Source organism: Artemia franciscana, chromosome 2 (assembly GCF_032884065.1).
Source record: "Artemia franciscana chromosome 2, ASM3288406v1, whole genome shotgun sequence".
Taxonomy (NCBI): domain Eukaryota; kingdom Metazoa; phylum Arthropoda; class Branchiopoda; order Anostraca; family Artemiidae; genus Artemia; species Artemia franciscana.
The window spans coordinates 4,507,345-4,535,137 of record NC_088864.1 but is presented as its reverse complement, the minus strand read 5'-3'; the positions used below and the strand labels follow the sequence as shown (position 1 = coordinate 4,535,137).

At 35.1% G+C, this 27,793-nt stretch overlaps 1 protein-coding gene across 2 annotated transcripts in view; it reads left to right on the top strand.

Moving 5' to 3' along the window:
• Nucleotides 1-5,086: 5,086 nt before the first annotated feature.
• The window catches only part of LOC136036237 (protein vestigial-like), a 77,373-nt gene continuing 54,666 nt past the window's right edge, over nt 5,087-27,793 (top strand). Inside the window, exons 1-2 of one of the 2 annotated variants that reach the window (XM_065718347.1) lie at nt 5,087-5,105; nt 17,686-18,091. In XM_065718347.1, the coding sequence (XP_065574419.1) occupies nt 17,761-18,091 (331 nt within the window). In that variant the 5' untranslated portion in view covers nt 5,087-5,105; nt 17,686-17,760. Of the gene's footprint in view, nt 5,106-9,149; nt 9,420-17,685; nt 18,092-27,793 lie in introns of those variants that run through there. The other variant, XM_065718338.1, reaches the window with a different exon arrangement.

The window sequence follows — 27,793 nt, the reverse complement described above, 5'->3', positions numbered from 1 at the left end:
TGTACTTGAATGTTGATATTCGTAACTTTTAAGAATTTCAAAAATTAACATGGGACTATTAGACTATTAGGACTATAAGAAGACTATTAGGAGAGGCAAACCCCCCGCTTTTAAAGACTCTTTTGTACAGGTTTAATTTTTTTTCATATTAATTCTGTACGTTTTTCTACAATCCATGGTGGATGTAATTTAATAGTTCCTGTACTCCTCGTACAGGAATTAGGAGAGGAACCCACCCCCGCTTTTAAATCATTGTATAAAATAGAAAAAAAAATAGATAGAATGACCGAAATGTTTCTTTTGCTCATAAGAAGCTAATATTCTGTTATCTCTCAAATGATAAGCTGTCCAGGTGTTATCAAAATTTTTTTGATGTTGTGAAAAAAAATCGCCCGTAAGGGACTTGAACCCTTGACCAGAGGATTAAAAGTCTCACGCTCTACCAACTGAGCTAATAACTTGCATGTGTGTAAATATAACTTCTCAATAGCTTTTAAAAATTTCAAATTAACATGGGCTCTTATGGAGAGAAATCCGTTAATTTAAATAGCTAATGGGTGGTTTCTGGAAAACAGGGAAGGAGTTATCGGATCCAACTGAAATTTCGCGGATAAGCTCCTGGGCCGTAGGGGACCTTAACTTGTGAATTTCAGCCCGATCGGACAACGTTAAAAGGGGTGGGGGGGGGGGGGGTTAGAGGGTCGAAACTTTCGGGGGGTTAAGATTTTCCTACGAAACTTTCATGGGCACTTACTCGGAGAATTCCGCATCGAATGAGTCTTCGTACACCCAGATCCGATGTCGGATGTGACCTGTAGGCGTCTAGAAAAAAAAAGTGAATGAATTTTAAGTGGCTATGCGTGGTTTCTGGAAAACAGGGAAGGAGTTATCGGATCAAGCTGAAATTTCGCGGATAAGCTCCTGGGCCCTAGGGGACCTTAACTTGTGAATTTCAGCCCGATCGGACAACGTTAAAGGGGGGCTTGGGTTGACAGGTCGAAACTTTCGGCCAGATTTTCCCCATGAAGAAAAAGTTGGAGGGGGATGAAATTTTGCAGGTTTCTTAGTTGGAGCTCGGGCTACGAAATGCATCCCTCCCCATCCGTCTGCGACCACTGGAACCGAAGATCGCTTAACATTGTCGTGTGTCGCCTCTTTATAGAGGCACGAGTGTGCCTCCTTGATTTTCCTAAATAAGGCAAATTTTCTCAGGCTCGTAACTTTTGATAGCTAAGACTAAACTTGATGAAACTTATATATTTAAAATCAGCATTAAAATGCGATTCTTTTGATGTAGCTATTGATATCAAAATTCAATTTTTTAGAGTTTTGGTTACTATTGAGCCGGATCGCTCCTTATTACAGTTCGTTACCACGAACTGTTTGATACGATCACCCCTGGGAAAAAACCCAAGAAAACCAAACAGGTGGGTTTTTTCGTCATGCGAATAGTAAACTAAGTATGATCGTGCCTCTAACGTCATAAAGAGTAGATTTCTGGCACATCATCACTAAGCTCTGATCACTAAGCATTTTTATTTTCTCTGGACACGTGACTCGGCAATGTTGAGGAAATCTTCTGATGGAAGAATTTTGTTTACATTTTTCTTCTTTTATAGTTTATTTTTCATGAATGAACAGGATGGCTACTTATTATACTCGATTATTTAATTGAATTTTTCTCCCAAAATCTCCTTCACCAATTTATTTCTCCATCGGGCTCTGGATTTTTGATTTTGCACATTTTTTGGGAGAATGGAAACATAGCTCTGAAGTGTCTGGTGAATGCTAGCCTGTTTTCATTCCCCCCTCTCTTATTTTCCATGCTGGTGTGCTGTACTTCGCTAATACCACTGTCATTATAACCATTAATACCGTAAATTTTGACCCAAAATTCCTTTGCTGTCCCGCTCGGTCCTTGTTGAACAAGAAGAGACTTTCTGTTTCTAAAAAAAAACGGAAAATTTGTATACCATAAATCTGTTTTACTTGACTTAAAGAAAGAAAAATTACCCAATTTTAACTTTGTAATGGAAAACACAAGTAGGGTAAAGTTCATATAGTAACATAGAGAAAAAGTCATGCCCCGCATTTTTCTTGTATGTAATTTCTAGGTTCCTCGAAGAATCTTTTCGAACTGGAAAATAATTAAATATATGCTGAAAGGCGTCAAAGATTAAAAGAGTAGAAGTTAGAAATATTTTGTGTCTTACATCCCCTTATGCATTTAATCTTAGACAACAACTACAGAAGAGAGAATAATGAGGACTTTTTTTCCCAAGACAGTAAACCAACAAAACCTATGTGAATATTTCGGCTTTATATTTAAGGGCCGTCTTCAGCAAAGAAAGTAATAAACAATAAAACACTTACAATAAAAGTTTACGGTTAAGAATCCATTCTTCTTCTTTTTTTAGTAGACTTGACATCATTACTTCTTAACGAAAAGTTCAGCCAAGACTGTGTGATAAAAACTAACATTTTACAAGCTAAAAAGGTTCATTCATTGAATAAGCTGTATTTATTAAAATTAAATAAAAAAACAAGTTTTTTAAATGAAAGTAAGGAGCGACATTAAAACTTAAAACGAACAGAAATTACTCCGTATATGAAAGGGGCTTTTCCTTCTCAACCCCCCGCTCTTTATGCTAAAGTTTGACACTTTCTCTTATCTCTACATTTTAAAACAATAAAAAACTTTAGCGTAAAGAGCGGGGCGTTGAGAAGGAAAGGCCTCTTTCATATACGGAGTAATTTCTGTTCGTTTTAAGTTCTAATGTCGCTCTTTACTTTCATTTGAAAAACTTGTTTTTTTATTTAATTTCTGAACGTTTTTGAATCAATGCATGTTTTGATTTTGGCTCTCAGCAGAGGAATAATTAAAACGAAACTTGTATATTTATTTTTTTTGGCTAAATGGCTTTCTCATAATTTTGATCGAATGATTTTGAGAAAAAGAGAGTGGGGGAGGAAGCCTAGTTGCCCTCCAATTTTTGGTTAATTAAAAAGGCAACTAGAACTTGTAATTTTTTACGAATCTTTTTATAAGTAAAAGATATACGTAACTTATAAATTAGCTTACGTAAAGAACTTTGTATTTTGTATTCTCATGTTTTTATTACATATATGAGGGGGTTCGCCCCCTCGTCATTACCTCGCTCTTTACACTAAAGATTAAATTTAGTCCCATTTCATTAAGAATGACCCCTGAATCACAAAAGCCGCAGAATAAATAGTAGAAATTACTAAAAATACGTTAGCGTAAAGAGCGAGGTATTAGGAGGAGGTGAGCCCCTCATATAGGTTCGTTTTAAGTTTTAATGCTGCTGCTTACTTCCAGCTGAAAAAAAACTTTTTCATATTTATTTTTTCATTGTTTTTTTTTTATGTAATGCTAGTAAATCCTGCGCTCCCTTCATGGAAATTTTCTTCCCTCATTACAAATTCCTCGATGGAAAGCTCCCCCAGTATATCCCACTCTTCTCAACCCCTGCCTCCAGCCAAAAAACCCTCCTGAAAACGCCTGTACGCTTCCCAATAACCATTGCTATATGTAAGCACTGGTCAAAGTTTTTGAACTTGTAACCCCTCCCACGGGGACTGGGGGGAGTAAGTCTTCCCCAAAGACATAGTTATAAGGTTTTTTTACTACGCTGAATAAAATGGCTATCTCAGAATCTTGATCTGTTGACTTTGGGAAAATAGTTGGCGTGGGAGGGGGCCTAGGTGCCTTCCAATTTTTTTGGTCACTTAAAAAGGGCACTAGAACTTTTTATTTCCGTTAGAATCAGCCCTCTCGTAATATTCTAGGACAACTGGTTCGATACGATGACCCCTGGGGAAAAAAAAAAAAAAAACTAACAAATAAACACACATCCGTGATCTGCCTTCTGGCAAAAAATATAAAATTCCACATTTTTGTAGATAGGAGCTTGAAACTTCTACAGTAGGGTTTTCTGATACGCTTAATCTGATGGTGTGATAAATCTGATTTTCTTTAAGATTCTATGACTTTTAGGGGGTGTTTTCCCCTATTTTCCAAAATAACGCAAATTTTCTCAGGCTCGGAACTTTTGATGGGTAAGACTAAACTTGATAAAACTTATATATTTAAAATCAGCATTAAACTGCAATTCTTTTGATGTAGCTATTGGTACCAAAATTCCATTTATTAGAGTTTTGGTTACTATTGAGCCGGGTCACTCCTTACTACAATTCGTTACCACGAACTGTTTGATTGGAAGAATTTCTCATTGTAATATTTGCCTTCTCTGCAGCTAATCTTGTAGTTCTTTTGGGATTGGGCTTGTTTTTATTCGTTCCTATTTCTGTTTTATTTTGAATTAGATTATTTTCTGTAATTAATTTTGTGTACGTAGGGTTGAGTGTGTAATTCTTTAAAAAACAATTTACGTGTTGTATTCACAAGTAATTTAAGTATAATGAATCATCTCAATTCTGGTAAGGATAAAACCCAAGTTACTCGTCTAAGAGGGGTGTATCAAATACCATGTATTTGTGGAAATTATTACATTGGTCGAACCCACCAAAATTTAGGAACAAGATTACAGCAGCACAAAGAAAGTATTGAAAAAGCATTAAAATCTAGAAATAACTCCATATCTTTCGATTCATCTTTAAGCAATCATATTTTTGAAAATCCAAAACATTAGGTTCTATTTGACGAAACAATTCTAATTAGCAATGACCTAGGAATCAAACAAACAGTCCGCGAGGCAATCGAAATCAAACGAAACTTAAATAATAATACATCCCTAAATAGCGACTGGGGTGAATACACACTCAACCCTATGTACACAAAATTAATTACAGAAAATAATCTAATTCAAAATAAAACAAAATAGGAACGAATAAAAACAAGCCCAATCCCAAAAGAACTACAAGATTAGCTGCAGAGAAGACAAACATCGCAATAAGAAATTATTCCAATTTTTAATATATACAGTTAGTTCAATGAATGAACCTTTTTAGCTTGTAAAATGTTAGCTTTTATCACACAGTCTTGGCTGAACCTTTCGTTAAGAAGTAATGATGACAAGGCTATTTTAAAAAAAAGAATGGATTTTTAACCGAAAACTTTTATTGTAAGTGTTTTATTGTTTATTATTTTCTTTGCTGAAGACGGCCCTTTGATATAGGCCCTAAATATTCAAATAGGTTTTGTTGGCTCACTGTCTTGGGAAAAAAAAAGTCCTCATTATTCTCTCTTCTGTAGTTGTATTATGGAAAGGCAGTGTGGTCTTCGTCATTATTTATCTTAGTCAACGTGAGCATTCCATGAATACTTTTTAATATTTGCTAATTTCAGTTCCCTTTAGGCTACCATCTTCGAAATTAAACTTGGCGCATTCAGCTTGAGAGAGCTGTAACCTACATAATTCATAGGTTTGATGTACAAAATGTTTTTGTTTTATATATATATATATATATATATATATATATATATATATATATATATATATATATATATATATATATATATATATATATTATATATATATATATATATATATATATATATATATATATATATATATATATATATATACTATTTTTATAAGTGAGCAATAATTGTGTATTTATGAATGTATGTATGTATTTATTTTGTAAAACCGCTCCTTATTTTTTCCGGGTAACTGTGTATCCTGAGATATCCTGAGCTAAGAAAACGATCTAGATAGATTAGAAGTTTGAGAAAATTCGTTTAGAGCCTTAATTTTCGAGAAAAAATATTCATGTGAATGTGTGGCGGATCAAGGTGGGTAGCGCACTTCCCTAACGTAGTGGCAGATTTGAGGCTGTGACCGTTTGCTCCTGTTGGGGTTGGGACGAAAGTTGTTTTTTTTAGTGGGTTTTTAATAGTTGACTTATTAATAAGTTTTTGATTGTTAAGACTGTTTTTTTTTTTTAAACAAGTTTGAAGCAAAGTTACAGTTACTTTGTGTGGTCTCTGTTAGATTTTAAGGATGACGAATTCTGCCTAAAAGTATTTAATTAAATATAGTTATATCAAGGGAATTAAATAAAAAACAAGTTTTTTTTAACTGAAAGTAAGAAGAGACATTAAAAGTTAAAACGAACAGAAACTACTCCGTATATGAAAGGGGCTTTCCCTCCTCAAACGTCCTGCTCTTTACACACACACACACACACACACACACACATATATATATATATATATATATATATATATATATATATATATATATATATATATATATATATATATATATATATATATATATATATATATATATATATATATATATAGAAATTTTTCCAAACAGAAGTTACAAGCGAATATTTTTATGGATTGAATTCTAAAATCAGGGTTTTTGAATCACCAAATTTTAGGTGATTATTGAGTTATAAAGTGCAAGGATTCTTACTTGCAGTGCTAGTAATTTACCTACGACAAAATTACTAGCAACGGCTTGGGAACAGAGTCAGCCCAAATAGTGCCTTTCCAAATCTGTTTTATGATTTTAATTTTGAAATTTTCTTTATCGATGAGAATTTTGGAGCAAGATTGTTTTCTTATTATTTGTTTTATATTGTATTTCCCTGACGACGGCTGGTGGATAAATAGCCGAAATATTCGCTAAGGTTGCATTCACTGTGTGATTCACTGTCTGCAAAATTTTCTCGTTATCTTCTCTTATATTGTATGCCAAATAGTAACTTTGGGGGAGGGACTGAGGCTCCTATGAAAAACTTGATGTGATTCCAAAAGATACATAAATATATCAGAATCAGGATAAAGTCAATTTTTTTAGCCCTAATCACCTCCAGAACAAAATTCGCTCATGATTTAAAGAAATATTTTAAATCATATTTGCTCATGATTAATTCATGACATATTTGCAAATACTTTAAGAAATATTTGCTCATGATTTAGATCCCCCAGCTCTTTCTTCGGGTTACTATTATCCAATTATTTGACATTTTAAAAGTTTGATATTTCAAACACAAGAAGAGCATGATCATGATTATAGTTAATGGCGAAAAAAGGACTTTCAATTACAGTCAATTTCTTCAGTTTTTATTTTCAGGGGAGAGTGGAAAGTTGATCCGTTTCAGAGCAATCTCATGCAGGGTCGTCATCACGGTCTGTGCCCAAAGTACTACAATTGCCCAAATTCGCGAGCTGCACAGCGATTTTCTATGTTACAGTCATAAAATTGACTCTAATAGAGCTAAAACAGCATTCTCGGGCTACAAGTGGCAACCCTTAGCACATGCTACAGTGCTATATACAATGAAATAATGCTAAAATATCACTTAGGTGCTACAAGTGGCAACCGTGGTCTCATGTAGTTTCACGACAATTACTTTTTCTTCCATATCTTTTAAGGAAAAAAAAAGGTTGAATATTATGAGATAATTAATTAAAAATTGGTTTCTTTTGTAGTGAAAATAAAGAGTGTAGTTTAAGCTGAACACTAAAAGAAATTACTATATCTATGAGCAGATGGGGCGGAAGTGTTGTCCCCTTAAATAATCGTTCTTTAGGCTAACATTTTTACGAATACGTTCCTGTAAGTATTGTAGAAATTAAGTAATTTTAGGTGCTTTCTTTACAGATCACTTTTCGAATTTTTTTCCTTCAATTTTCCTTGTTTAAAGCCTATACAACTAGATTAGCTTTTTCAGTCTCAAAGTATCAGGACAAAAGTTGAACTTCTAACCTAATAAAACTAATTTGTCGCAATTGAAACTAATTGTGAAAAATATATTTTTTTTTCAAGCAGCTATGGGCTCTCAAGTTAAAAGAAAGTAAAAAAAGAAATAAAAAAAGGCATAATTGAGATTAAATGAAATAAAAGTGCTAAATTTTGAACTTTTTTTTAGGAATATAGCCTTTTTGGGTCATTAATGAGTCAAATCCAACAGCATTAGTAACTTCTGGCTCAAACCATCTGCTTTAAAACAGCGCTAAAAGCTAGTACAAACATTAAAACCAATTGCGACAATTCTTTTCTTTTAAGCGGCTATGGCCTCTTAGATGAAGACGTCTTGGATGAAAAGAGAAGGAACTTCTGGGAAAAAAATCACGACCTTTTGTCTCTCATTTCTCCCATTTTCGGGGATTGAGGCTATTCTGCAGTAAATCCCCTCTTAGAAAAAAAAGGAGAAAATAATAATTTTTTTCTTTGCAGGGCCATATCCGGGATTATTTTTTTGGGGGGAAGGCTTACAAAGTGATTTTTTCGATGGCGAACTGAGATTAAAAAGAAAAGTTAAAAAAACGCATCGAAACTTTGTTTATATTTATTTGTGGTACGTTTTTAAGAGTTAGACAAACATTTTTTTGGGGAGGGGATCAAATCCCCTTCCCCTAAGATTCATAACTAGAGCAGTTGACACAAAGTTACGATTGAAATAACCGAAAAAAAAACTTTAGAATTTTGCACTGTTTCCTAGGGTCATGATATAGTCAAAATGGACTAACTATCTGGTCTTAACTATCTGGCTTATAAAAAGGTCAATAGCTAGTACAAAGACTAAAATTGGTTGCGTCACATTTCCAAATTGTTTAAGTGGCGAAAAGCTGTCAGATAGAAAGAAAAAGACGGAAGTGAAGGATGGGATAGTAAAAATTCTGCTATAGGTGTGTTCACCTTCGGTGAGAAAACTATGCTTATTTGTTTGTTATTTCTCTCATTTTATGTAATCACAGTTCTTATGCAGCACCCTTTCTCATTACAGCCAATTATGCAGCACAAAGGTTCTTATGCAGTACCTTTTCTCATTACAGCATTGCAGCACTTTTCTCATTTTAGGAAAAAGGAGAAATAATTTGGCTTCTTCTTTGCCTCGAAAACAATTCAAGTACTTGGTTTTTTTAAAGAAACTTCTTCTGTTTTCGTGTCTTAATTGCCATATCTTTGGAGGTGTCACAAGATTCAAAAGTTCCAATTTAGAGGTTGTTAATTACGATTTTGTACGTCTTCTCGATGACATCCGGATGGATTAAGTTTCGTCCGGTTAGAAAGTCATAATTTATCACACGTTTCGAACTTTAAGATCATGTTTAATGTTCGTTAAGAAAGACCCCTTTTCCGGGATTCTAAGTGATTTGGGACCGCCCATTCCAGGACTGTTCCAGCCCAATCTCTTTTGTCGCGATGTCAACCATTGTCACAGAAGATTGGGACAGTTCTATGCTATATATGCCAAAGAATACGACAATAGTGTTGGGATATTAGAAACAGTTTTACAGGTGTATCAAATTTATTTTAATAAACTGAACTGTTGAATACCACGCTAAAGTTAATACATTTGGCCAGATTGATGAGTCGAAAAGAACTATGTCTTGTGCACAAGTGATGTATCAACCGTACGGTGGATATCTTACTTATGAACGACAAGGTGCAGGAAGAATGCAAGAGGATACGGTAAATATATTTTCTGGAAACGACTTAATCAAAAAATGAACCCCATCAATTTTAAAATTTGTTTCTGTGGTTAATAGAGTTAAGAAAACAAAATAAGGAGTGACTCAATGTTTGGTGCAATTCTAAGACTATTTTTTAAGTAAAATTAGTGTTACGGTAACGAAAATGTCCTCTACCCATGCGCTGTTGCATGCCAATGGAAGTTTTTTTTTTGTATTGTAAAGTTTTCGTTATTTTTATGGAGATCGCGCACCTATTTTATATTTATTCTATTCTGGGCTTAATTTTACTAGCTGGCAGGGCTGTATCCAGGATTTTTCGGGGGAAGGGGGTTACAAAAACACATTTTTCAGGGATTGTGAAAAACTTTAAAAAACGCATCAAAATGTATCTGTATTCATATTTGTTACGTTTTTGCGAGTCGGGGAAACTTTTTTTTGGGGGAGGGGTCAAACCCCCTAGTCCCCTAGATTGGGCCTTGCTAATTGGATGTGCAGTGCTGAGAAATGTGCAAATTGCGAATAGTTTTGTCATCATCACTAAGAGATCTTCAATACGTGATTGATTTCAATTTATGAATCAGCATGTCTTGCTAGTAGCCAACTAGCATCACATTAACTGCATGCTTCCTCACTCTGGATTAAATAATCTATTATTCAAAAGAAATATCAAGCTGCTCCAGACCCTTTTATATTCTACCAGTTTAAATCTAAGTATGGAATATAGAGCATTAGGTGCCTTAATCAAACAGTTTGTGGTAACGACCTGTAAGTATGGAAAACCCAGCTCCATAGTAACCGAAACTCTAAAAAACAGAATTTTGCTACCGTTAGATACATAAAAAGAATTGAATTTTTATGCTGATTTTAAATACACAAGTTTTGTTAAGTTTAGTGTTACGTAGATAACTTCAAAGGCCACACTGCCTTTCCATGACGAAAGTAAAACAGTTCAAAATAGGGATGATACATTTTTATTGACAGTGAATAGATATAAAATTATTCAACTGTATATTTCGAACATATATGCAGTGTTCATCATCTGCAGTAAAACTGCTGATTTTACTCACAAATTTGTTTACACTTTGTTTACCAAAACATAATTGGTTATTATGTTTATAATAACCTGGTTATAATTGGTCATAACTTAGCCTAAAAGTGTAAACAAAGTGTAAACATTTGTTTACACTTTGTTTACGTATTGAACAAACTGCAAATTTGTTTCAAATTTGTTTACCGTAAAGCCTGAAAAATTCTATACCCTGAACTCTGAAAATGAGTGAAATAGGATTGATCAAAGTAAAATGGTGAAAAGTGTTGAAGTACTATTTAATGATTTTATTTCAATATTTGTTTCAAAATAGTCTATTTAACTAGTTACCTGAATTTAATGTCATCTATTGACACAAGTTTGAAAGAAACGACGAATCGGTCATTATAACTAGCCGCACCACATATCCTATGTATTTAATCAACACGGCTGTCCTCTTGCAAAACCTAGTAGTATCTAAGCAAAAAAATTGTTATGGAGGTGGTCGCTAAATCTCAATAAGGCGAGTCCAATGATACAATCAAGATTATTCCATCTTCTATACTTTACGAGAAACGACTTAGCTATCAATGATACGATCTAGATACGATTAAAAAATCGAGATACGACTTAGTAATGAACGTAATCAGCTAAAACTGATTACATCGGTTTTTACTGAATCCAATGGTGTAGTCAGATTTTATCTATTCGCTATATTTTTTGAGCATTGATCTAGTACACACAATCTTAAAAAAAAATTCACTGGTTTTCCACAGCTACATTCTGGTAGGCGCAGAAAAAAATTTACAAAAACCTAGCAATCACGGCTAGATAACCCAGCAGCAAAGATAGAAAACACATTTCTTCTGATCCAAAAATTCGTTTTTGTTTAATTAAACAGTTATCGTAGCACTAAAAAATAAACACTATATTACGCTACTTTTACAATCCCAAAAGAAAACGGAAAAAAGAAACAATAGTCATTTGCTAAATACACTTACAAAATGTGACTGAAGGAATTCTCAAGTCTGCTCGTACGGCACTTAACGTACGGCGCGTACTGCTCGTACTGCGCGTACTAACGTACTGCTCGTACGGCGCTGTAGTTTATTATGATACTTTGTAATTCTGCTGATCGGTACAGATGGTAGAAAAATAGATTAGTCATTCCCGTTTGCTAATAGAGCAGCCTCAAATCAAACAGTTCGTGGTAACGAACTGTAAGTAAGGAGCGACGCGGCTCAATAGTAACGGAAACTCTAAAAGACGAAATTTTTTATACCAATAGATACATCAAACGAATCTACTTATTATACTGATTTCAAATATATAAGCTTCATTAAGTTTAGTGTTACCGATGAAAGGCTACGAGCCGATGAAAATTTGCCTGGTTTTCGAAAAAGTAGAGAAACAGCCACTTAAAAGTTTTTTCTTCAGGGGTGATCGTATTGACCCAGTGGTCCTAGAGCATCGCGAGAAGGCTCATTCTAATGGAAATTTAATTATAGTGCTCTGTTTAAGTGACCACGAAGACTCCAGGACATCAAGTCCCCCTTTCACGCCCCTTTTTTCCTAATCAAAATTTTGAGATAATAATTTTGTTCAGCATAGTTGAAAGAGCCATCAATTTTGTTTTAGGAGACAAAATGATCCCCCAAAACCCGTGGGTAAAAACCTTTAAGTTATAAAATTTGCCCATTGTTTACGTATAGTGTTTGCATACATTTAGTATATGCACACGTTTTTTGGGTAGGTGGGGTTGGCAAATTATCTGCTTTGGATGTTTTCCACGGGGAGAATTTTCCATGAAGATGGAATTTTCCAGGGGTTGACTTCACGGAAAAATTTTTTGTCGGGGGAATTTGACAGAATTCCTATACGGAATTCTTTTCATATGTATTACTTTCTCTTTAACGACTGAATATTACGCGTGGAGATTTTAAGGGTAATTGTCCGGAGGTAAATTTTCACCGGGATTTACCTGTCTATAGGATATTTTTGTGGGAAATGGGTTTTTTCCGTGGAGGCGGATCCAGATTTCCTGGCATTATTTAAAAAATGATCAGAAATTAATTAAAAAAAGTTTCTTCAACTGAAAGTAAGGAGCAACATTAAAACTTAGAACGAACAGAAATCATCACGTTTATGAGGGGTATTGCTCCCTCTTCAACAACACACTCTTTAAGCTAAAGTTTGAATTTTGTGTCAATTTTCTTGGAACGACTTATTAAACACAAGGGTCATTTAACTTGAACAATAAGGAGCCTTTTAAAAATTACTAAAAAGCTCTTGGAGTTACTTATTATAAGCGTTGCACTCTATAATACTCTCTGGACAGCACTAGTTAAAACTTTAATATAAAGAGTGGGGACGCGGTTGGGGAGGTGTGTGCAAGAGGATGGACCCTTATATGTAGAATAATTTACTGATTGTTTTAAGTTTTAAGGCTACTCTTTACTTTCATTTGTATCAACCTTATTTTATTTTGTTTACAGAATGTGTGATATTAAAGACTTCGAAAATAGGGCCATGTTAATGCGTCTTTACTTTACATAATAAAATTTGGGGATTCCCCCAAACATCTGAGGATGGATTGTGTTCATCAATTTGGTTGGTACAAAAAAAATGCTGTATTATGCGTAGAATAAAACAGAAGGAGGTAAATCGTCTAAAATAAGGGGGGGTGGGTCAAGGAGCCAAATGTCTGCATGTAAGAGTTCTTCTAGAAGATGAGAAAAAACTTAAGCAGAATAAAAAACGAGGACATTTTTAGCCAGTGAAAAAGCAAAAATGCAATACAAATATTTCGGCTGATACCTCTGCTCAGCAGTCTTCAGCGCAAAGATAGAACTAAAAGACCCTAAAAAACAACCACTAAAATGAATTAAAACAAACCGCAAAAAACACACTAAAACCTTCGCTCAGCCGTCATTAGTGCAATTATAGAAAAACAATAAAAGACCATAGAAAACAATCAATAAAATAAATTAAAAATACAAAAAACAAAAAAAAGCACAATAACCTCCACAAAGCCGTCCTCAGTGCAAATACAGAAAAGTAATAAAAGACCTTAAAAAACAACCACTAAAATAAATAGAAATAAACAACAAGATAAAAAAAAACACTAAAACATCCTCTCAACCGTCCTCAGAGCAAAGATAGAAAAATAATAAAAGATCGCAAAAAAAAACAACCAACAACATAAATATAATAAACCACAAAGACACTAAGACCTACGTTCAACCGTCCTCAGTGCAAAAATAGAAAAATAATAAAAGACCCTAAAAAAACAGCCACTAAATAAATGAAAATAAACCGCAAAAAAAAACCACTAAAACCTCCACTCAGCTGTCCTCAGTGCAAAGATAGAAAAATAATAAAAGACTGCAAAAAACAACTAACAAATAAATAAAAATACACCACAAAAAAACAAAACCTCAGTCGTCCTCAGTGCAAAAATATTAAAATAATAAAAGACAGTAAAAACAGCCACAAAAATAAATAAAAACAAACTGTAAAAAACAACCACTAAAATATTAATAGATGCTTTCCATGTAACAGTGAAAGGGTAACTGAATATTAAATTAGGCTACACATTGAATAGCAATTCAATAAGCTAAATCTGAGTTCATTTTATTTAATGCCTATTTTAAACCAATCGCTTACCAAGCCTGGCATCATCTGACATTTTGTTAGGCTGCGAAACATTATGATGTAAAACTGAAAAATCTGCATCAGCAAGCTCATTATAAATGTCTTAGAAATTATTTAGTTTTTACTCAGAGAAAAATGCAGTAGGCTAATTTTTCATTTGATTCTCAATCTCAAGGCATTTATGGATTCACAAAATTTTGCAACAGTGGCACCCAAGGCCGTATACAGGTGGGGGCTAGGATGTTTGAGCCCCCCTCCCCCCCGAAACATTTTTCCGACTCTTAAAAATGTAATAAAATAGATAAAATACATTTTTGACGCGTTTTTCAAAGTTTTTCTGTGACCCCCGAAAAAATAGCCCCTCCCTCCAAACCGAATCCTGGATACGACGTTGGTGGCACCCTCACTTACGACAATAAAAATTTCTTGCTTCAAAGGTTTATAAAAACCACCATTGAACATAGTAAAAATTATTGGTTGCTATTGTGTATTGTGCACTAATATTCTTCTACTGGTGTAATTATGCAGGCTTTCATGTTGCAGAACTTTTCCAACAGAATTTTATCTTAATTCTCTATTGTTTGTCAATTCAAAACCCACTAAGACCAAGAGGAAGGATAAATGAAATCCTTTGGAGTTGCACCTGCATACAAGGATAGATGTCAAGGGTTTTCGTTAAGATTGTATGACTTTTAGGGGGTGTTTCCCCCTATTTTCTGAAATGAGGCAAATTTTCTCAGGCTCGTAACTTTTGATGGGTATAAAAGATCTTAATGAAACTTATATATTTAAAATCAGCATTAAAATGCAATTCTTTTGATGTAACTATTGGAATCAAAATTCCATTTTTTAGAGTTTCGGTTACTATTGAGCCGGGGCGCTCCTTACTACAGTTCGTTACCACGAACTGTTTGATTCATTAATATGAACGGTTTGGTTTTTACTTTTCATTTTTTTTATCGGGGCTGAAAGTTGACAGAGTTGAATTGATGATGTCTCAATTTAATTTGGAAGTAAGAACTTTCAATTATTCTAGGAAATATTCTTCTACTGGTGTAATTATGCAGACTTTCATGTTGCAGAACATTTCCAACAGAATTTTATCTTAATTCTCTATTGTTTGTCAATTCAAAACCCACTAAGACCAACAGGAAGGATAAATGAAATCCTTTAGAGTTGCACCTGTTTACAAAGATAGATGTCATATTTAGAAAGGGCTGATTGGAAATCAGAAGAATAGAGAGCAAGGCGGGGGATCGTAATAAATTTCTAGGCCTGTTCCAAATCACCTTTTTGTATTTTATATTTGTTACCATATGGGGAGGATTAATTTCTAGTAGAGTTAGACAGGGGAATTTAAATTAAGGGGGAATTTGCTAAATATTTACTAGATTTAATTCATTTTGATTCGAAATGCTACTAGCTGAGACGCATACAGAAGAAAACACAGCACTGACGGATCCAGTTGCAGTTCTAAGCCTGGTCAGGGGTATCTGTCCCCCCACCAGGTTTTCTGGCATCGAATTTATTTATTCATATTTTTATATACTTTGTATATAAAATATTTTTGTATACTTTGCCCCCTCCAAACTGTTACTATACGCATCCTCCCCGAAATGCAAACTTACCAAAATGTGGAATGTTACAATGTTGCATAGGCTCATTTCTATGCTACAAAAAATATAACAAACTACATTCTGCATTTAAATGGTTTTAAAAATGCTCCCCTGTCTTATTTTATTTCTCGTGGGGCATTATAAGTAAACATAGTTAGTAAATTTTGGTAAGTAAAATTGTGTGTCATACACACAAATACTTTATACTTATTATTGATTATTAAGAAAGTTAAACTGTCGAAATGCATTTGTTAAAGATAGGTAAGTTTTTCTTTTGTAAGTGAAAACCATTCCATTTGCAGTTTAAGATGAATTAGACACATAATTGGTGGGGTAGGGTCGTGGTAGTTTCCAAGAATTTTACTTCTAAGGGCTGAAATTTCAGACCTGGTCAGGAAGGGGGCATCTGTCCCCCTGACACAGAATAAGGCTGATTTTTATAAAATGCATTAAAATTGATAAGGTATAGTATTGAAATATCAGGGAAAGGGTGTTCAGAAACCTCTTCATTTCAAACTTGACCGGTATTACAGTGAATTATTGAAATAAATAAAATCTTAAAAGGATTTGTAGTCACCTATTTTTTATTTTAAGCCACACCCATAGCGTAAAGAAATGATAATATGTAGTGCAACTCTAACTAGGTTGTGTCTTTTTGAAACTTCAATTTTTAGAACAAACCGTCATGTTAGTATTCTCAAGACTGGCCAATTTAGAACGAAATAAAATTGAGTTGGCTCTTTCGTGGGCAAAACACCTGCCAAAGTTTCTTCATCCCAATCAGGATCAACACTCAGTCGAGTAGCCCTTTCCTTTCTTTTAATAGCCCAGGATTTGTATTTTTCAACTTTGCTTCAGGCTCAAATTCAAAGTAAACTAGTTCAGAAAAATGGCGGAATTTCGTCCAGGATTATCCTTGTTCTCTAAAACAGAATTGTACGTGCAGGCAGAAAAAGTGTGGCATTTGTTAGGGACTAGTGATTATGAAGCTGGTAAGCATGAAAAAGCCCTCCTTGGAGCCAGACCCCTAGAACCATAGAAATTACAGATTTACTATTTTCATTAAGAATTCATATATTTTTCCTACAATTCCCTTGTTCATTTTAATTTGATTCCCGCCCCCTTACCTCTTTGGTATTATTCCTTCTATTTGTAGTTAAGTAGGTTTAAGAAATACAGAGAGAAACATTTGTAGACAAAAATCACATTTCGTATGTCTATAATATTATTATATACATACAGTATAGTAGCAATTTTTATGGGTAAACTTGCGCCTTGAGTGGGGGGGGGGTCTGTCCTCTGTTTAAATCCTTCTTCCATAATTCGATCGTCCTTCAAAAATATATTTGCATGACAGGCACTGAAAATGGTAAATTGTACTTAAACCCTTGGATTTTATTGAGAAAATTATGAGTTACAATAATTTTTTGAACCCCTGGTCCCTTTCCTTGCATACACGCCCCTTCTCCCCATGCACCTAGGCACCACCCTCATTACAGCAACGACATTTAAATGTTAAATTAAAGATCTTTAAATAATTGGGTTCCACACATAAAACTAAACAGACAAATTAATTGTTGAAAATATCGCAAAGGTTTTTTGATTGAATTGAATTGGATTGAACGTTTCACGCACCATTGAACGTTTTGGATTGAACGTTTCATGCACCAGTTTTATGGTTATGGATAGTAGCGATACCTCATTATTCAAAACCTTACACTGTTCTGATCTAAGTACAGCCTACGCGGTTATTGATGCTGTTTTATTGATTAGTGTTGCCTAAGCAGCTAAAACATATTTTCTTTCTGCATTTAATTTCAGTTCAAAGAGAAAGTGATATCAACTTTTTCTTTAAAAATAACAAATTTTTAGCAATCGTCACTCAAGACTCATTCTGCTTGTACACATAATGCGTTGTAAAATAACCAAGAATATAATCTTATAACATAGTTTATGTTTCATTTCAGATACAAAAATATCATGGAAACACTACTAGAACAGACTCAGAATCCAGTGCATACATTAGAGCAGTAGAGACAAGCATGCATTCTGCAACAGCAGTTACTGCTCCTCCGATTCCGTCCAACGGGTCGAGTAATTCCTCTTGTGCTCCACCAGCCCATACAAACTCTCCAAAACCAGAAACAAGAAGCCACCCTGTTATACAAGTAGCTAGTCCTGGACACTTATATGAGAGAAAAAAAGAAGAAAGGGAAGACGAGGAGGGTGATGATAGAAAGGAAATGAGATATTTATCAGCAAATTGTGTGTTATTTACAAGCTATGCTGGAGATTCGTCTTCTGTTGTTGAAGAGCATTTTAACAGGGCCTTGGGTCAGACAAATTACGATGTGAAAGGAGCCACTTCAAAAGGTAATATTATGGCTTTATTTTTCACATAATTTTCCCAACATCATAACACAAAATTCATAAAAAAAAACTTGAAAGGCTTCTTTGCATGCTGACCTATGGTCTGCCTTGCGTTGGTACCGATTTCCTGATTCGATGCCTTCGGCCGGGAATGCAATGCGTGGTAGGGGGTAAATCATCCGACATCTAATAAAGAGGAACATTTCATTGTTAATATTAAACTTGAATTAACTCCCCTCCCCAAAGAATGGTATGAAGTCTCTCCTCTCCCTGAAATCAGTCTAATGGACCTTTCCCGTCCCTAGAAGAGATTGAAAATAAAAATCAAGCTTGCACCATAAATTTTTGGAACTGCCTGATTGGTATTCTGTGAGAAAACAGTGTTTAAACGGTAAAAAAGGAAAACATCTTTAAGAGTTTTTATTTTTTGACCAAGGCAAATGAGATAAATATTTCCCATGGATAAAAGTGAGAAGGAAGCTTATTAGTATTATTATGCAAAAACAAGTTTTTTCAAACAAAAAATGAAGAATGATATTTAAAGTTAAATTGAACAGTAATTATGTCCCATATGAGGGAAGCTGCCCCCTCTTTTGTCGGATGCTCTTGACACTAAAGTTTTATAGTACTTTAAGAATGATGCTTTTTCCAACTTTACGGTCCTTGCGTTTGAGCAGTCGTTCCGTATTGAATCTGGAGAAAAAGTCAAACTATAGCATAAAGAGTTTCCCCTTTTTATAATTTTGATGACTATTAGCCCAGGTAACCCCGTTACTCACAGTAATACACTACGCACTGTTTGACTGCATTCGACTTAGCAATGTAGTATGATTATCGTAAGTCTGCAGAAAATAACTTTTTATCGGTGATTTGGTTGATAAAGTCATTTTCTTCCTTGCTAAGTACGTTATTCGGCAGTCTTTTAGCTCAAAATGTGAGGAAAAACATGTATATCCATTTAGAATTCTTTTCCACAAACATTGTAAATGTTTAAGGCCTTGTTGTTACTTTTAAATTTAATTATGTGAATCAATTAAGAAATAATTTGCCAATCAAAAGAATAATATGCCCTAAAGTTTGAAATATATCCGAAACACATATAGAAAAATTATTATGAAAGCGGAAATGAACGCGGATGTTTCATGGTCTGTCTTTAGTGCCACAAAAAAAAAAGGATAATAACAATGAAGGTGCCGCAAAATGAAAATGGTTGCAGGTGTAGCTATGACCTGGTAAAACGTGAATCACAGCCCGTAGTAGCCAAAAAAGGGGTTTTCAAGGAAACCGTTTAGTGACAAATATTTTTCAATTAACATTATATTGAGAATACTATTATTTTGTTTCAAATTCAACTGAACAAGAATTTGTAATTACGAGAATCGCTCATAGAATCGCTCATAGTTTTTTATATAGAATAAAAAACAATATTTTGCCTCGTCAGAAGAAAAATGAACCAAACTAAAATTAGAACAAAACACTGAAAGCCCAATTGGAATTCTAACCTAAAACCAATAGAATCTGTGAAAGCTAAAAATTTTAAATCATAGCCAAATTTGAATCGAGCTTTTGAAAGCTGCCTTTTTTATATTTTTCTTCTTACCCTTGTCAGGCTTAGTAGCATTTTCAGATTGAACCAGTAATAATTTCTCCAATCTCCCTCCAGAGTGCTCATACGTCCATGAGATTGGTTAATTATTATTGAGGAATTAAAAGGATTATAGAAACAGGAACATTGTTTTCTGCCAAAAGCTTAGTGTCTTTTTTTATATTTTTGAGATATTCGCAATATATTTTTTTTTCATTTTTAGAACAAGATATATATAGATGGAGACATATAATTTTGTCAGTAGGTTTTCTGAAATACTTTGTTTCATCAACTTTGCAACTCCTTTCCTCTTGGACGCTGATGCTTGGTTTTTTCCGTACTAGGACCTAAAATACACGCGATATCTGTTTTTATGGCACTTGGATTTAACCAAGTGACATATAGCAATCGCAAATTCTGTCGGCCTGTCTGTCTGTCGGTCTGTCTGTCGGTCCCGGTTTTGCTACTTTAGGCACTTCCAGGTCAGCTAGGACGATGAAATTTGGCAAGCGTATTAGGGACTGGTCCGGATTAAATTAGAAATAGTCTTTTTCTGATTTGACCATCTAGGGGGGGAGTAGGGGGCCGGTTAATTCGGAAAAATTAGAAAAAATGAGGCATTTTTAACTTACGAACGGGTGATTGGATCTCAATGAAATTTGATGTTTAGAAGGATATCATGTCTTAGAGCTCTTATTTTAAATTTCAACCGGATCTGGTGACATTAGGGGGGGATCTGGGAGGGGGAAACCTAAAACTTGGAAAACACTTAGAGTGGAGGGATCGGGATGAAACTTGGTGGGAAAAATAAACACAAGTCCTAGATACATGATTGACATAAACGGAACGAATCTGCTCTCTTTGGGGTAGTTAGGGGGGGGGGGTATTTTTGAAAAATTAGAAAAAATGAGGAATTTTTAACTTACGAACGGGTGATCGGAACTCAATGAAATTTGATATTTAGAAGGATATCGTGTCTCAGAGCTCTTATTTTAAACCCGACCGGATTTGATGACATTGGGGGAAGTTTGGGGTGGGGGAACCTAAAATCATGGAAAACCCTTAGATTGGAGGGATCGGGATGAAACTTGTGGTAAAAATAAGTAGAAGTCTTACATATGTAATTTACATAATTGGAACGGATCCGCTCTATTGGGGGGGGGGGGGGTAATTCTGAAAAATAAGAAAAAATGACGTATTTTTAACTTACGAAGGAGTGATCGGATCTTCATGAAACTTCATATTTAGAAGGATCTCGTAACTCAGATCTCTTATTTTAAATCTCAACCGGATCAAGCGTAATTGGAGGGGGGCAGTTGGGGAGACCGGAAATCTTAGAAAATACTTAAAGCGGTGAGATCAGGATGAAACTGGATGGGAAGAATAGAAACCTGTCTAAGATATGTGACTGACATAGCCGGACCGGATCTGCTCTCTTTGGTGGAATTGGGGGGGGGGTAATTTTGAAAATTGAGGTATTTGTAACTTACGAAAGGGTGACCAGATCTTAATGAAATTTGATATTTAGAAGGATCTTGTGCTTTAAAGTTCTAATTTTAAATTCCGACCAGATCCTGTGACATTGGGGGGAGTTGGAGGGGGAACTCGGAATTCTTGGAAAACGTGAAAATTGGGGCATTTTTATCTTACGTATAGATGATCGGATCTTAATGAAATTTGATTTTTAGAAAGAATTCATGTCTCAGAGCTCTTATTTCAAATCCCGACCAGATCTTTTGACATTGGGGGGAGTTGAAGGGGTAAATCTTGGAAAAACACTTGGAGTGGAGGAATCGGGATGAAGCTTGGTGGATAGAATAAACAAATGTCCTTGATACGTGATTGACAGAATCGTACTGGATTCGCTCTCTTTGGGGGAGTTGGGGGGAGGGGTTCAGTGATTTGGCGAGTTTGGTGCTTCTGGACGTGCTAGGACGATGAAAATTGGTAGGCGTGTCAGGGAACTGCACAATTTGACTTGATAAAGTCGTTTTCCCCGATTCGACCATCTGAGGGGCTAAAGGGAGAGGAAAAATTAGAAAAAAATTAGGTATTTATAATTTACGAGTGGGTGATCGGATCTTAATGAAATTTGATATTTAGAAGTACATCGTGACTCAGAGCTCTTATTTTAAATCCTGACCAGCATTAAGCCTCTTATTTTCCTTTTTGGAATCGATCTATTGATTCATAGAATTTTGTTAGAGCTCATACCATATGATCTCTTGGCTCTGATCTCTTCTCGCCTCGTCACACAAGTGCCATATGAGCTCTTAGCTCTTGTTATCTCTGCAGATACTAGGTCGTATTTCAGAAAATATAGCTGCTTGGGAAATTTCGACCATGGCATTTGACTCAGTGTGTCAAGACCGAGATAGGCCCATTATTAAATCAAAAATCAGACTTTTTTTATATTGATATTGCCCACTTCTAATAATAACTAAAACGATGTGTCTACTTTTAAACTTACTTTGGGTTAAAAGTTCTTAGATAATGAACCAACTTTAAACTCAATTAAATTATAATTGATATGAAGTGCATTATCAGTGAGTTAGAGGTTTGATTGATCAGTGTTGACTCCATCTGAATTTCCGGCAAGAAAACATGAGCCCGGAAAACTAATAACCCTGACACAGAAGCCACCAAGTCCCTTCGTCTCCATTTGAGTGATTAGCGTCCGCGTTATGATTACGAGTGACATGTTTTTGAAACATAAATTCGTCGCCAAGAAATACAGCTCTTTTTTGTGACAGCACAACTTTGTTTTGAATGGCTTGATATTTGCATTTTTAGGTGATAGGTGCCATGAATTTCAATGCCTCCCACTTTCAATGTATTATCTTAATTGGGGCATTTAAGCTATGTTTTATCGATTGCTGTCAATGGAAGCGCTGTGTGTCAATTCACTTGTTATTGTTTTCATAACTAGGACAAATCTCCTCTTGTATATGCGTGTACTATGAGTCTGTGATCCACTGGTAGTCATATACAGTGTTCTCAAGAAGAGTACGTTCTGAGACACAAAAATTCCATTTCAGTAATTTTTTATTTTCTTTAAGTGTGAGTAGATTCTCGAATGCTTCTCAGGAGAGAGGCTCCGTGTCTCTCCATGTATTTGGATATACTACTGAACCGGATCCAAGGATCTCATTTCTAATTCCAAATAAATGGTGTTTTCTTGTCACTAATACCAGTCCTAATATGAATATTGGTTGTAATAGGCCCTACAAGATCAGTATTTGGTGCTAGAGAATCACTTCACACGCTATTGAGTATTCAACAGGGTATGTCTATGGAAGCTGTCGGCTACTATTTTACCTCTTGATACTGTAATTCCCAGCTTCATAGCCATGCCTTAGTGGTGTACAGTGGTTTGTCCGTCTGTTGTATACAGAGCGATCTAGTGTTAAATTATGTCTGCAGACAAGAAGAGAGGGGGTTTCCTCTCTTAATCACCTAAACGTCTGTACCCGGGATTTCGATTTAGAAAGAGGTGACCATCAGTATAACAGGATATGCGCCATTATTTGTCCATGGTGTATGTATTTTTACGAGTTCTTCACATTGTCGGGAGGCTCAACCCTTCTCCATCCAATAAGTTTGGAATTGTCATCCGAGAAAAGTACTGCAGTAATACGGTTAAATGGTCAATAATCCGAATATACGGATCTAATGGACAGGCCCTAGGTCATTTGAAGTTTTTCAATTTTCAGCTGCAGCAGGTATTAAGTTAAAAAATAAAATCATAAGATACATGGGTGAAAAGTCTGAAAATAATACTTTAACAAACATGACACCAAATAGCTTAAGAAGGTGTAGCTTTTCTTTGAAAGTGTAGTTGTCTTTGAGCTAAAGACTTAAGCATCTTAAAACACTTAAGCACCAAACAGCTTAAGCATGTTTAGCTTTCCTTTGAAGGTGCGGTCGTCTTTGAAAGTCAGAAAGTTGTTGATGTTTAAATTACTTGAGACGAAAATCGTCTTCAAATTAATTAATTAGTTTTTCGCGTTTACCTTTCCGGCTCAACATGGCAACAATGATAAAAATGTGGCACTGCTCTAAAACCTCCATAGTTTGAAACAACTCAAGGAATAATCATAAAAAATCGTAAGTTTTAGGTATGAGCATACTAAGGTTAATCAAGGGGGCAAAAAAACAGTGCTGAAAGTTTGGTTTTAATTTTAATGTTTAAGTCATCTGGAGGAGCCAACAATTTTGTATTTACTTATACCTGTGATCGCAAATTTGTTTTAAGGCCATATGTTTTTGTGACCGTATTAAGCTAAAAATAAATCTAGTTGTTTTACACTAAAATTACAAAATATGAAAAGTAATCATACTTGTTTACTGAAAGACTAGGTTATCTGTTTTACTTGTAATTTAGAAATTGAGAACAACACAAATAGAAATGCCTCTATTTGTTGTTCTAAAATTAGCGTTTCACAATGAAACACCTCCATAATGCTTGAATATCCAAGAGAAAAATGACGATAATACAATTTCTGTCCATGCGAAAGGATGTATAATTCATCGTTCATGGATGTATCTTTGATGATACCCATGATGATACAAAGCGACCTGCGACGTAGAATTCCGGTTGGGAAAATCATTTCTGTTAGGTAATAAATTGAAAAGGATATTGTGGATATAAAGGATATATAAAAGATATGTGGATATAACACTTTTAACAAATTTTCAGCGTAGGTGAGAACCAATAAGAACGAATGCAGAACCAAACCGAAATCAAATTGTAAATTTTTTACTTAGGAGATTTTTCGGTACTTACGTATTCTACGGAACCCCCATGAGAAGTTTACTCTTACAAGATCAGACAAAACCTGTTCAGCTATCTGTATTGAGAGATAAATAGCGTTGACTCAGTCGAAAAACTACGTTGTAGGTGTATTTGATCAAATATTCAATATACAGAGTTTGTATTTTGCCTTAGGTTAGTAATACGATGCGTCTGGGCGGCCTGCTTTTCATAATTATCCTGTAGTATCAATAGTTTTGTTAATAAAATATTATATTTTCACCATATTTTAGTATATTTCATTAGGATTAACGCACCTTTACTTCTCTGGTATGTTCTGTATAATACGTAAGCGCCGACTTTTCTTCAAATAACGAGACTAAATATTTATGTTGTTACTACCTGAGCTTTGTGGTAGTGACTACTATACATGTACTTTTCTATTTTTTGCATTATATTTACTTCAGCTTGATTTTCCAAATTTTTCTTGGTTTGTTCTTTATATTTTTTTGTAGTTTTAGTTTAACTCCGCTTGGTTTTCACCTTGTTTCTCCCCCCTTCTTACTCTAGTGTTCTCTAAACTTCATATTTTGCTGAAGACGCCTTGTATAAAAAAATGTGTTTTCAACTGAAAGTGAGGAGCAGCAATAGAATTTAGAACGAACTGGAATTTTCTATGTCTGGGCTGGACCGCCCCTTATTTAACTTTTCATTCTTAACACTGAAGTTTTGAGAGCTTTAAAGACGCCTATTATTGTAACTCAACGTCCTTTGTGTTTCAGGTGTCGTTTTTATGGCACTTGGTAATAACGAAGTGACATATAGCAATCGCAAATTCTGTCGGTCTGTCGGTCCTGGTTTTGCTACTTTAGGCACTTCCAGGTAAGCTAGGACGATGAAATTTGGCAGGTGTATCAGGGACCGGACCAGATTAAATTAGAAATAGTCGTTTTCCCGATTTGACCACCTGGAGGGGAGTAGGGGGCCCGTTAATTCGGAAAAAATAGAAAAATTGAAGCATTTTTAACTTACAAACGGTTGATCGGATCTTAATGAAATTTTATGTTTGGAAGGATATCATGTCTCAAAGCTGTTATTTTAAATCCCGACCGGATCTGGTGACATTGGGGGGATTTGGGAGGGGAAACCTAAAACTTGGAAAACGCTTAGAGTGGAGGGATCGGGATGACACTTGGCGGGAAAAATAAACACAAGTCCTAGATACATGATTGACATAACCAGAATGGATCCGCTCTCTTTGGGTTAGTTGGGGGGGGGGGGTTAATTCTGAAAATTTGAAAAAATTAGGTATTTTTAACTTACGAACAGGTGATCGAATCTCAATGAAATTTGATATTTAGAAGGATATCGTGTCTCAGAGCTGTTATTTTAAATCCCGACCGGATCTGGTGATACTGGGGGTGAGGGAGTTGGGAGGGGGGAACCTAGAATCTTGGAAAACACTTAGAGTGGAGGGATCGGGATGAAACTTGGTGGAAAAAATAAGCACAAGTCCTAAATACATGATTGACATGACTGGAATGGATCTGCTCTCTTTGGGGTAGTTGGGGGGGGGGTTAATTCTGAAAAATTAGAAAAATGAGGTATTTTTAACTTACGAATGGGTGATCAGATCTCAATGAAAATTGATATTTAGAAGGATATCGTGTCTCAAAGTTCTTATTTTAGATCCCTACCGGATCTGGTGACATTGGGGGGTTTTGGGGTGGGGGAACCTAAAATCATGGAAAACGTTTAGATTGGAGGGATCGGGATGAAACTTGGTGGGAAAAAAAATCAGAAGTCTTAGATATGTGATTTACATAATTGGAACGGATCCGCTCTATTGGGGGGGGGGGTAATTCTGAAAAATGAAAAAAATAAAAAAATGACGAATTTTTATTATTAAATGAATATTTAGAAGGACCTCGTAACTCAGATCTTTTATTTTAAATCTCAAATGGGTCAAGCGTAATTGGGGGGGGGGGTAGTTGGGGGACCGGAAATCGTAGAAAATACTTAAAGCGGTGAGATCAGAATGAAACTGGATGGGAAGAATAGAAACCTGTTTAAGATACGTGACTGACATAACCGGACCGAATCTGCTGTTTTTGGTGGAGTTGGGGGGGGGGGGTAATTTTGAAAATTAACGTATTTGTAACTTACGAAAGGGTGACCAGATCTTAATTAAATTTGATATTTAGAAGGATCTTGTGCTTTAAGCTCTAATTTTAAATTCCGGCCAGATCCTGTGACATTGGGGCGAGTTGAAGGGGGAAACCGGAATTCTTGGAAAACGTGAAAATTGTGGTATTTTCATCTTACGATAGGTGATCGGATCTTAATGAAATTTGATATTTAGAAGGAATTCATGTCTCAGAGCTCTTTTTTCAAATCCCGACCAGATCTTTCGACATTAGGGGGGGGGGGGAGTTGGAAGGGGAAATCTTGGAAAACACTTGGAGTGGAGGAATCGGGATAAAGCTTGGTGGATAGAATAAGCAAATGTCCTTGATACGTGATTGACGGAATCGTACTGGATTCGTTCTCTTTGGGGAGTTGGGGGGGAGGTGTTCAGTGATTGGCGAGTTTGGTGCTTCTGGACGTGCTAGGACGATGAAAATTGGTAAGAGTGTCAGGGAGCTGTACAATTTGACTTGATAAAGTCGTTTTCCCAGATTCGACCATCTGGAGGGCTAAAGGGAGAGGAAAAATTAGAAGAAATTAGGCATTTATAACTTACGAGTGGGTGATCGGATCTTAATGAATTTTGATATTTAGAAGGACATCGTTACTCAGAGCTCTTGTTTTAAATCCTGACTGGCATTAAGCCTCTTATTTTCCTTTTTAAATCAATCTATTGATTCATAGAATTTTGTTAGAGCTCATACCATATGATCTCTTGGCTCTTAGCTCTTCTTGCCTCGTCACAAGTACCATATGAGCTCTTAGCTCTTGTTTTTAGTTCTTTGTTCTTAGTTCTTGTCCTTAGCTCTTTCTGAGACATAAAGCCAATTTTGAACTTAAAGGATGAGGATTTGAGGAGGGGTAGACCACCCCCTATACGGTATCATTTCTGTTTTTTTTTTTTTTTTTTTAATGCTTATCCTTACTCTCAGTTGAAAAAAACTTGTTTTTTTTTTAATTTAATGCTTATCGTTTTTTAAATCATGCCCGAGCTTAATTGTATATATTAATAATTGTAAATTGATTGGTAGCACCCTGCTTTTTCAGTTTTTCTGTTTAAGAATTAAAATAATGGATCAAAATCTAGAAAAGAACTTTAAAATTTGGAAAAATTTGCAAAGAACATTAGTTTTGGTGAATAAGTTCTTAATGATATTTTTGCTACAGAATTTAGTGATAG